We start from the raw sequence: 12880 nt of genomic DNA, 5'->3' as shown, positions 1-12880 counted from the left end.
TTCTTAACCCTTAAACCAGCTAGAATATAGCCCTCTATACAGAGATGATTAGACAACTCCACTCAGTGAAATCCCTCCTACAGATTTTCTGCTGGTGTATGAGAAGTAATTTAGTTTAAAAAAACAAAAACTAAACTCCAACAACAGTGTAAAAGAACCATCAAGATATGTATACACCTACTGAGTGATCTTATAACTGTCCTCTATCTCTCCTTCCCTTCTATTTGTTTCTGACCCTCACATGTTGTGTCATGTCAGAATTTAAATTGTAAGATCTCTGGAGCAAGCATTATGTCTTTACTTGCTTCTGTGAATTCATAGTTGTTAGCTCTCAAACAACAAAGAACATGTTACAGGGAGGGACTGTGTCAATAAAATCCTCTCCTGCTCAACTATAATTGACCACCTCAACTTCCAGTTCCAGAAATATTATTTTTCACTTGGACAATGCTCAGACACAAATAATGACAGACGAGTTTATATCAAATGAACTCTACTGGGTTTATTAAATGGTGTTACACATACAGGTTAATTTAAAAAAAATCTACACTTCATGGAATATGTGCATCCACTTAGAGGATACAAATCTGGGCCAACTTCCATTGAATCTGTTGATGGTCAGTCACTGTAAAAATGTACAGGTTATTTTCTGATATACAAAAAGAAAACCTACCATTCTTTGTTAATCATCCAGTACAGCTCACAGCACTCTACCACACAGCTGCATGTAGTGTTTTAGTGCAAAAGGAAATACAAATATAAAAATATGGAGATTTGAATTTAAAAAAAAAAAACCCCAATGGTGTTAGAGGTGAGTGTCTGCTATGGGTATTCTTCTAAGTTCTACAATCTGTGAGTTAGCCATGCTGCCTCCATCCTGGCTGCCATGGTAGGAATCATTATCACTGATATTGAGGCCTGCACCTGAAACACAAAGCCAAGAAAGAAATAATGAGAACTGAAGACTGAAACAGCAAGGATGAGATCATATCCTGTTAAACAGGGAAACCTGCCCTACTTCTCTATTCTTATTACAGCAGCTCTTCTCCTCCCCCACAAAAGTACAGCAGATTTTCTGATATGGTCTATAGCTTTGCACCCACAGACTGTAGGCTCATTTAACTGAGGACATATCTCTGCACCTACACTTGTTCATGCTTTTGCCTGCAGCATAGGTCACTTAAATGTCTCAGTACCTGATTTGATGGTGTGAACAGGTACTCAGATGTCTACCTGGCAGTCTCTGTTTCCCTGACATCACATGCATAAATGGAAGCCTCGTTAAGGTTGCGCTCAAAATTTGACCCACAGGAGTTTCTTCTTAGGTGATTCATTTCTAGTGGTGGAATCTACCATATGATGCTAAAATGATAATTTCAGTTGTTTCAATAGGGTTCTACTTTCAACATGAGCAAAAGGGCAGGTTAAATATCCCTCCTTAACCCTCCCTGCTTAAATCTACAACTGGCACTGGCTAATGCATTGTGCCTTTCCTCTAGTGCACGATAACACTGTAGTAAACAAAGCATAAAAATGACCAGCTCTTATTTGGGCTTTTCAGGACTTGAGATTCAGATTTATTCAGAACTGCACATCAATTAAATTAAGTGTGGTAACTCCAAAACATAATAACACCAGACATTACTTTCCAGTGAAATCAGTTACAAATAGCCAAGGGCTAAGGAAAATTACAGACTGGGCAAAATCCGGGGACTCCAGTGATTGCAAAGGAGTTACACCAGGAATGAAATTTGGCTCACTAGGTTCTGAAAATGTTGTGCTCATGAAAGCCATAATTTCCTTTTTTTCAGGCTAAAATATTTTAAGAAATATAAATCAGTTGTAAAGCTGACTTCTTGCTCTTCTCTCTCTAGCTGGCATCCTAGGCTTTAGAATGTTTAGGAATGGAAAGGTTGTGGGTCAATAGTTTTCCTTTTAAGTTTCAGACGGTGCCTCATATCTTTTTAGGTCACCAGATGCTCTCTCCTTTAGTAAGTTTCACCATGCACTTCCAAATAGGAAACTGGAGGGCGGGGGGAAATGGGGCACTGAATATAGGAAATGTGAAAGATCAGCTATAAGAGATAGTCAGGCTGTGATCTGGAGAAGGACTCAGAAGGAAGCAAAGGCCTGGTCTACACTACGACTTTAATTCGGATTTAGCTGCTTTAATTCGAATTAACGCTTGACCCGTCCACACAACGAAGCCATTTAATTCGAATTAAAAAGCCCTTTAATTCGATTTCTGTACTCCTCCTCGACGAGAGGAGTAGCGTCAAAATCGGTATTGTTAATCCAAATTAAGGTTAGTGTGGCCGCAATTCGATGTTATTGGCAATTCAATGTTATTGGCTACCCACAATGCAACGCTCTGGAAATCGATGCTACTATGGTAGCTTGGACGCACACCACCGAATTAATGGTGCCTAGTGTGGCCGAATACATTCGAATTTATAAAATCGGTTTCCTAAATTCGAATTATATAAATTCGGATTAATCCCGTAGTGTAGACATACCCAAAGTGACAGGTTAACTTTTGCAAGAAGGTATAACACTCTGGGTGTGTGATAGTGATCTCTCTCCTGAATGAATTCAGGTGAGAGATCACTATCAAGCAAGGGAGGTGTAAAAAGCTGTCTGATGGGGGCAAGATATACTGTAATGCTAGCTGTGGAGGAGTTTAGACTCTGAATTAGCGAAGTTCTTAAGTTGAGGAGTAGGTCTATTGAAGCCAGTGTGCCTACTCCTACACTTAAAGTTAGATGTGCTTAATTACCTTAGTGATGAAACTGTTTTAAATTGGAAAAAGCACAACTATTTTTTTCCTTTTCTTGTTTTTTGCACTCTTTCCTTCTCTTAGACGGGGACTGTTTAGAAAGGAGACATACAACATAACGAGTAATATAGAGAAGGTAAATCAGACACTCATATTGGCCCTCTTATTATGCAAGAACAAGATGGCATTCAATGAACTTGAAAGGCAACACATGTAAAATAAATGAAAAATTTTTTGCACAAAACAATTAGCCTGTGGAATTTATTGCCACAAGATATCTTTAAGACAAAGAGGTGAATGGCTTTCAAAAAGGATTAGACACTTAAATGGTTAATGAGGATTATTTTACAATATACATGAACCCTCATGGTTCAGGGCATTAGGTAACCACTAACTGATGGTGTTGGAAAGAAATTTCTCTTGCAGGCATATTATTCCAGCATTGTCCACTGTGGGGGTTTCTTGAAGCATCTGGCACTGGTCACTATCAGAGACAAGATACTGGACTACATTGACTAATCTGATATTGCAATACTTACATTCCTAAATGGAACATGGCCATGCAGCATCCTTTTAGGAAGGAGACAATAGTACTGTTGTGTTTAAAGTAGGTTAATTCCCTTTATAACAATCACTGTTCTGACAAAATGTTTAGGAATTGATCCTTTTTAGGAATTAGAGTTTCAATGTAACCGGGATACCAAACTACCAAACAGTTGGTCTACAGATTAGGAAGGCTAGGAGTGTTTACAAGACAAGGTTTGCAGAGTTCATTGGGCCAGCTTGTTCTCAGTTTAGGGCACATCTTGCTTCAGAACTAGATGCAATCATTTCAAAGTGAACATGTTTATCTTGCAAAACCAGGGAGGCCCCTCCAGTGACATCTACTGGTCAAAAGATTTATTCAGTGAATCCCAACACTCAACATACTTTAATAATTGTTCCATATGAAGGGCCCAAGTTTGGTCTTACTTAGCTGCCTGCACACGTATCAAGCTTTCACTATAATGTCGGTACAAAATGTTGGGTGTATTTTCAACTTGTTATTTTTATCTGTTGTACACATTTTCTAGGGGTATTTTTATCATATTATATACACATAGACTATATTCTGTATCCATCACACTTTTATAGTAAATGTGCAATATTGGACATTAAATACAAAAATCAGATGGTAGATATACACACACTCTTACACTTTACATCTTGTTTTATGGGATTGGCTGGCTATAGAGATTGGTAGAGTAATATGTCACCAATCGATATCCATACCTCTAGTGACAAATTTTAGGATTCAATGGAAATGAGTCCTTGGTCCTAGTGGAACCATGTCCCCCATCCACTATTTCAACTAGCACCTCTGTTGGCAGTGACAGAGGAGAAGCCAATTGAATGGGCAGGGAGATCACCTTCTCCCCCTTTTCTCACCTTTTGACTTGTTCCTTTCGACTGGATATGAGGTGCATTGGTGAGGCAAGGTGGGGGAGCTAACATTGCTATTGTCTGTACCATAGCTGTGGATAAAAAGGACTTTTCCCTACAAGGAGTTTATCCAGCACCTTTCAGAAATGCTAAACAACTGAACATTTCAGCCAATATTTTCAAAAGTGACTTCTAGTTTTGGGTTCCCAATCTGAGACATTGAGTCTCAAATTGAGCATGCAAAATGACAGCAGCCAAAATTAGCAGACTCTTTTGAAAATGTTGACCTGTTCTATACTATACTCAACAAATTATCGTGGGAAGCTTACATGGCATTATGTGTTGTATTTTAATAATAGATTTACTTTTCAAATTATTTTTAATTTTTGAGTTTTTTTAATTATTAATGCAGAAGGGCCAAATTCAGGCTGGCAGTGAACAAAACTGCACTAAACATTGCAAATGTGGGTCATAAACCTCCCTACCGTGGTTCTGTCATCACTTGATAATCTCAGGTGTAGTGTGGTAGTGCTTATGAGCCAAAAGTATGGTCTGCCCTGACTTCTGAATGACCCCTATAAACAGACCTGCTCCCCAAACAGCTTATTCATACCACAGGCAAGAAAAGGAGGAAGGAACGAAACTGTGCATGAGGCCTGTTTTAGAGGCTTTTATGTGTTGAACCTTCATTGGGCCCAGAGGGAGTGACTTCAGTAGAATGTCTCCAAAAAGGAGGGATGGGAGAGTTTGTGATTGGTGGGAATATGGTTGGAACTGAGAGGTCAGTAAGGCTAGCATGCAGTTCCGGCACTAAAATTTATGCCTAAGAAGCAACGCTTAGGAGTAATTCACTGCTTGAGGCCAACATCCACCGATTTTTCCCTTCATCCTATCCCTTTTTGACTACACTCCACCCTTACATAACATGTGGAGATCCAGCGGCTTACTGCTTTCTAGACAGGAGGACTGAAGTGTAGCTGTGCTTAAATGGGAGTCACTTTAAAATACTTTTATATCTTAATTACTCTAACCCCATGTATTAGAGTGAATCAGTCTGACAGAGGAGGGGCTCATTAAGCTGTCAAGATGAGCTTGAGCACTAAAAAAAGGAATCAGAGGCAAAATGTGATCTAGCCCAAAATGAATGGGTATTATTAGATAATTAATGTAATTAGCAATAACTAATTATGGAATAATTATCCTTATTCAGTGGAAGCATAGTCCTTTGATTTATTATGAAAGCCATAAAAGAAATGAAATAAAATAAAATAAAATAAAATAAACCATTTAAGCCAACCTAATTACTAGCAGGAAACAAACAAGGTTTTAGCATCAATCAACAGGCAGTACATTTTTTCATATTATTTTTCCTGGAGTAATCTTTCCTTAATCCCTTGCACAGAGCTGAAGCTCATGGAGTTATGCAAACTACATGATACTGTACCAAATTTCTCTGCTTCCCTGGCACAATGCTGCATTGGAGCCAGCTTAACTGGCCACTGGAGAATTCCCCGATAGTGGAATCCTTGGGTGACTTAGACTCACCATAATGGCTCCTGTAATATTCCTTCCAATACAGGAGGCCTGGCTAATGGAAAGTGGACATAGCTGGGTTTTCTTATGTTCAGCAATTCCTGGCTGACAAACAACCCCTGAGCTCATTGGCAGCACGCATAAATTAGAGAAACCCTCAGGTTGCTCTGAATTACTCTGGTATGAAGTACAGAGGTGTCAAAGACATCTTTGCACATTCTCATGTTGAGCAGTCGCTCAGGATCTGAGCCATTATTTCTAGCATGACTAGGGCTACCTGTAGAATTTTCTGGATTGACAATCTTGGGGAATGAAGTCTTCTACTTATCCTTAGACCAGGTAAGGGGGGGGAGGGATAGCTCAGTGGTTTGAGCATTGGCCTGCTAAACTCAGGGTTGTGAGTTCAATCCTTGAGGGGGCCACTTAGGGATCTGGGGCAAAATCAGTACTTGGTCCTGCTAGTGAAGGCAGGGGGCTGGACTTGATGACCTTCAAGGTCCCTTCCAGTTCTAGGAGATAGGATATCTCCATTAATTTAAATTTAAAAGGCAGCAGGAGTGCAAGCTTCCCCACCCCACTAAAATGCCTCAACCTTTTTCTAAAGGGGCTACCAGAAATGCACTGTGTAGTACAGGGTAATATGAACACCATGTTCATGCAATCTTAGGTCATTTTCTTGAGTCTGCAGAAAGGTTGTCAGATAGTATTTAATAGGAACCAAATAGAAATGCTTTTCTTAATAACCTCAAATGTGCCATTTCTTAAAAGTCTCATTTGAAAATGTATCTTTTCTCCTTTGTCTGCATCTTTTAATTGCTCTCTCGTTGTTTATCCCCGTAATTGTATTATTTAACTCTGCCATGGATTTTGGATTAAGTGTGATGGCCCACAGTCACAAAGTCTGGCTCCTCATTCAAACTCTTCTCTTCAGGGTTTTCCTTGGGTACATTAGATAGGTGGGGCCAGTTCAGATCTTGATTTGATTTGAATCTGGATCGGATTTATCTAGCTACTTTTTATGATCTCCATTACTGGAGTTTTCTTAAAGCCTGGAGATGTTCAGAACCAAGGTCTTGGCTCAAACTCCCCTCTCATATAAAATAAAGTAGTGTTGAACTAAGGCAAACTATTCTTACTGCTGGTTAATAAACCACCATCACATTAAATCCCTGCTGGTCTCAAATTGGAACTGATGTTTTAAGACGCACTCCTGAACACTCTTTACTATTGAACATTGTGATTACTGCTGTGAATGGCCCCACTGACATCAATGCAGCTGCACAAAACAATAAGCACTATTATTGGTGGTAAGCATGTGCAACATCTAACCCATAATGATGAAAGACTCCATTATTATCAGGGATCGTAGTTTTCCATGATAAAAAAACAAAATTCTCTGATTAAAAAAAAAAAACATAAAACCCACAATTTTCCACAATTAAAATGAAATGCTTAACTTTAGTTTCCCTAGCCACAATATGTATAGGTATCAGTTGAACACGATGTTTTGTTGATATACAGTAGAACCCCATTTATTTGAGCCTTCGTTATCCAGCTCTCACTATTAACTGAAGCACTAGCTGCCCGGGTCGGACAGTGACTGGGGCTTGGGCAGTCAACCCCAGGCGGCTGGGTAATGGAGGCTCAGATAAACAGGGTTCTACTGTAGTTTTTACAATTTTGTGAAAAAATAAAAACAAAGATTCTCTGTAAAAATGCAAATTCCATGTTTTTCCATGGCAAATGGATTTCTAGGATCCCTGTTTATTACCAATCTTCTGTTTCATTCAGTTTCCCGTAAGATTATTTTAAAAGCATATAGAAGGAAAAAATAAAACAAAAGAAATAAAGGCCACACATTTTTTAAATGAATGCCTGAAGCCAGCGGGAGCTGCCAAGTGCTCAGAATTTTTGAAAATCAGGCAACTTATTTAGATGCCCAATTATGGATTTAGGAATCTAATTTCAGGCACCCAATTTTGAAAATCTTGGTCAAAAACTTTACTAAATGCCACAATAGTTAGCAGTAGACTGGGTGACAAAATAAAAATGTGCTGCAAAATGTCCAGTAGAAATTAACATGTTCAGGAAATGAACGGCAGAGTGGACAATGTAAAAAAATACCATTGAAAAATGCAAAGTTAGTGACAACTTATAAAAAAATAATTTGGTTGCTTTGTGCCTAACCCCTAGAATCATCTTATAATTCCCTTTTTCATTAAAAAAAAAAAAAAACCAATTGGCTTGCTATAGTTTTATAAAACGAAAACAAGTTAAGTGGCACCAGCAGAATGTGTACCTTTGTGTATTTATTGTAACATTGGCTGTTTATTTGGAAGCTGCACTGAATTAAATGTGGAGGACTTTCTCAAGCACAGAAAGGAACATGAACACTTTTAAATGGTTAGCGTTTCACATACACAGGACTAAAGTAAAGGGTCCCCATTGTTGGGGTACACTTTTTAATTAAATCAGAAACGTGCAACTATTCAAGGGCAGTTCAAAGTATATGTACATTAAATCTGAATATACTGCACCATATATTAGGAATTTAAATGAGAGAATACTATTTAAAGCTTAACTTTTGAGGGATCAATCCAATCTACATTGACGTTAATGAGAATCATTCCATAGAGTTTAATCGGAGTTGGATTGAGTCATAAGGCAGTATAAATATACTTAATAAAACAGATGAAACCTGGTGAAGGGAGAGGGTCCCAGAGCCCCGCAAACCCAAGTCCGTTGACTCGCTGCTGTGGAGTTTGTTTGTTTATTTATTTGGTTTTACTTTCCTATGTAGACTTACCCCTAAAGTACTTGGAGAAAAATGTTAAACTTTCAACCTTTCCTGGCTTCTGTTGGTTTGCATCACAAGCTTAATGTTATTCAAATGATGCTTTTGTAGGCCTATTTCCCTTTGTTATTTCAAATAATAAGGTCATTATTCTTAGTTCATAGAATAACAGTTCACACCAAAACAAAAATATTGTTCTAGATTTGCACTGACAATCAAGAATGTGTTAGCAGCAATTGGATCTTCCCTTTTAGTGACTCCCTGGGAAACTGTTATGTTAGGACAAAGCATAGCATAGAGGCTTCTAGAAACAAAGAAAAAAAACCTGCTACTCACCAGTTTTTAAAGCAAATATTAAGTCATCAAACTCCTGTGATTCCTCGTCAGCCACCAATGAGCCGTTACTAAATCCTCCAGAAGCGTTGAAGGCATTCCCATTTTGCGGGCTTTGCTTAAAAGCAGCACTGGCCTGCCTAGCTGGCCTCAAGGATGCCCTCTCCCAGTCTGCTGGCACCTTAAATGAGTTAAAAAGTCTCAAAGCTGCAGTTATCATCAAAGCTATAGTACATGAATAGTTCTGTCTGTCTACATTCTTAACCAGCCCCTCATCACCACAGTATCTGAATGGTTTGAACTCATGACTATGCAGGATCAGGGAAATTGTAATGGGCTCTTTTGCGCCTCTTCCAGGGGAAAGTCTAGCTCAATGTTTTTCTTTTTAAAATGACTGTAATTGATTACAAGTAATTTAGCTTTGTGTTCATTATGGATGGACTAGTTGGTTTAAAAAAGTAATCCAACTTTTCCCTATATCTGAACATTCTCCTAAGATACAAATAAGTTCCAATTGAAGTACTCTAAAATTCCATTCAAAATCTCTTTGTTTGTTCTTTCTTTGAATGTCAACATCGTTGCCTTTCCCCCTCTCCTGAGACTCTCCAATACAGTCTGTCTTTCCTCTCCATACCATCGAAGATCCTCTATCTTTCCACTTCATACGACCCTTCACTGGCGCTCCACTCTTCCTCCCTCCCATCCCATGACAATCTTATTTATTTGTTTAAGTAATTCATCTTCACAATATTATGTGCCTTTGAAAATGCTGGGGCAGAGCTTGGTGGTACATCCCATCAGCCACCTAATTCAAAACTAGAGCTGGCCAGAAAACAGAATTTCTGTCCCAGAAAAAAAATTGAGTTGAATTGTTTTTGTTTTACATAACTCAACATGTAACAAATCCAGTTGTGACATCCATAAAGATCAGAAGTGAAAACCTGGCCCTACTGAAGTCAACAGGAGTTTTGCCATGGACTTCAATGGGGCCAGGATTCACTCCAGAATTAAAGTAACCTGGAAAGTATTTTATGTTGACTGTGACCTACTTTTCAAATACGCAATCCATGGCTTTATAACAAAGCTAACAAGCAATGTAAAAAAACAACAACAGGGAAGGTTGATCTATAGATCTGATGTTACCAGAGAGCTGTAATTCACAGAAGCACTACCATGCCTGAGAATAGCAACTTTTATTGTACAAGCTAACGTCATTATATATAATTATATAATTGAGATGAAGCATAAAAACAAAAATAATCCCACCCCGGCAATTCCCAGGTGGTCATTTCACATCTATGTATATCACTGTTTCCCCATTCAGCTATACAACTGGCCTCTTTACAGTAAGTATAATAATGATTATGAGGTATAGAATACAGGTACCTCTTCCATAGCACTGATCAGGTTCTGAGTAGACTTGCTGATCTCTCCTCCTGCTGGGGGCATCCCACTGCCGTGTGTGAAAAAGGCAGAGCCTGGGCTTGTATGTCCATTCATATCTATGGTGTAACTTGCTTTCACAGGGCAACAAAGCTGGTTGTGTAGGATAAAATACACCACAAAGACATAAAGGCCCTAGGGAAAAAGAAAGCAGCAGTGAAATGAAGCAATCCTAGATTGGGAACACAGATTCATGACAAGATTCTACATGCCGTAGCAGATGCCTCCTATTACTCCAATAGCCAATGGTTCATATGATTGGGATATGATGCACTGAATCACAAGAGCAGGTGTCGTTGTAAAACACAGGTTTAGAAGTTAACAGTAAGCGTAATCTTATGTCCTGAGGCCTCCAGTAATGGGTCATTAAAAATGATTATCTGGTTTAACCCACCCAGTTGTGAAGCCAAGATCACAGCAAAAAACAAGTTTCACAACCATCACAACCATGAGAAAACAGGTTTAGGGACTGCTTTACAATAGAAATTGGCAACTGCTCACTGCTTATTTTATTCTGCCAGACACTATTTTTTGTTCTCTTATTGACCTGCTGGCTCCTTACATTCCTGCCCTAATATCAATCTCATGCAAACTTCATTGCTGCCATCATTGATATCAAGCTGCAGTTTTAAAAGAAATTCTCCAGTGGGTTTCATTTACAATTTTTACAAGAGCCCTTCTGTATGTCTCGGTGGCTCTTCTTTAAAACTTGCTAATTTTGACCTTTAAGTTGAGCCAACAAAAAGTGTTAAAACTGTGTCTTTTGTCTGCACAGAAATCATATCATTTAACTTTTGGGAATGAAATCTGACTCTCTCTTTCTGGTCTGATTGTTAAATTATATGAATACTGGGGGCGCAGGAGGGAACAACTTGTTCAATAAAGAAAAGATCTGCAGAAAGGAGAATTTAGGAAGGCTTCCTGGTATTGAATTTGCATTGTTTTAATGGCTCCTTCTGTCCTCAGGACTTATGAAAAAACTAAATAGGACAAGTCATTTGAAACGTACCCTGGAGGCGTGAAACTTGTAATTGAGATTATAAATAGTAAATGAGCTTTCATTTAGCCTCATATTCTCGGGAATTTCTAACGTTTGCAACTTAAATATGAAACGAGACTGGGAACACCCAGTTTCTGCATGTATGCACACCCACGCGACAGACTGATTGAAACCACACTTTATCAGAGTCACAGATTCATAGATTTGAAGGCCAGAATAGATCCTTATGATTGTCAGGGCCATATTAAAGACTTTTGGAGCCCTATGCACTTTGGAAATTTGGGGGGGGGGGGAGAAGGGGAGAGGCGCTACCTACCTTAGACAGAGAGGGTCCAAGCCTGTGGGGTTGCTGCCCTCCCCATAAGAATGGGGTAGGGGGAGTCTATGCCCTGTATGCAGCCAGGGGCCTGCTCCCAGTCCCACCCATTCCCGAACTCAGGCTCCGTTGCCGGTAGGAGTAGTATTCCCCAGCCCTGCGTCTGCCTCTGGGCTCTTGTCTTGCCTTGGGCCTGGTAGGGTCTGAGTCCAGCTGGGGTGGGCAAGTTGCTTCCTGCACTATTGATGGTGGTTGCAAAACCTAGTGGCATTATGACCCTGTGAGCCAGGTGACAACACCACTCGCTCACTCTAAAGTTTTGCATTGTTTTGTTTTGTTGGGTGCAGTTATGTAACAAAAAAAATCGACATTTGTAAATTGCACTTTCACGATAAAGAGATTGCACTGTTTTTCTTTTATCATTTTTACAGTGCAAATATTTGTAATAAAAATAATACTATAAAGTGAGCAGTGTACACTTTGTATTCTGTGTAGCAATTGAAATCAATATATTTGAAAATGCAGAAAAACATCCAAAAATATTTAATAAATTTCAATTGGTATTCTATTGTTTAACAATGCAACTAAAACTGCGCTTAATCGCGATTAATTTTATCATGATTAATTTTTTTAGTTAATCATGTGAGTTAACTGCGATTAATCAACAGCCCTAGTATAAAGCCTAAAAAGGTATGTTGAAGCAATTCTAAGAAGAACTGATGATAGTAAAATCATTGCACTCCAGAGTTCAGACAGTCTCTAGAAATTCAATCTCTAAGAACCCATTCATAAAAGTTGCACATATATTTTATGTACTGTTTGCATTTTTCAAAAAGAATCTGCATATTGAAAATGACTCACATGAAAACTGCGCACTTCCTTCCCATCGAATTGAAAGGATATAAGATTTTGCTGTGGAGGGCCAAATTCTGCCAGGCCCTGCCATATGTCCTGCCAGTGGACACTCTGCCAGAAAAACCTGATATGATGCAAAGTGCCACTGAGGATCAGCAGTCAACTAGCGCTGTTGCAAAAGCAGACGGAGCTGGCCAATGCGGGGGGATGATTAGGTAATTATGGTGCCCCAGTGGAAACTAAAGCTGCATCCTATACAGAAATGTCAAGGAAAGACAGGTGGTGGCACTAGCCTGGGTAAATCATCTCAAATGAATTTGCTTGAAACATACTAGAGCAGGCAGGTGCAAAAAGGTGCCCTTTGCACTTCCTTCCCTCTTCCCTGTGCCAGCCAGAGTGAATCTGCCT

The 12880-nt window shown here is 39.1% G+C and overlaps 1 protein-coding gene across 1 annotated transcript in view; it reads right to left on the bottom strand.

Annotated features, from left to right (window-relative positions):
- Positions 1-805: 805 nt before the first annotated feature.
- The window catches only part of ADGRV1 (adhesion G protein-coupled receptor V1), a 444841-nt gene continuing 432766 nt past the window's right edge, over positions 806-12880 (bottom strand). The window contains exons 90-92 of the mRNA XM_065406543.1: positions 10245-10436; positions 8862-9039; positions 806-924 (exon numbers count right to left, since the gene is read on the bottom strand). Coding sequence (XP_065262615.1) covers positions 806-924; positions 8862-9039; positions 10245-10436 — 489 coding nt within the window. The remainder of the gene's footprint in view (positions 925-8861; positions 9040-10244; positions 10437-12880) is intronic.

This window comes from Emys orbicularis, chromosome 6 (assembly GCF_028017835.1).
Source record: "Emys orbicularis isolate rEmyOrb1 chromosome 6, rEmyOrb1.hap1, whole genome shotgun sequence".
In the NCBI taxonomy this organism is placed as follows: Eukaryota; Metazoa; Chordata; order Testudines; family Emydidae; genus Emys; species Emys orbicularis.
This window is presented reverse-complemented; position numbering and strand designations above follow the sequence as displayed.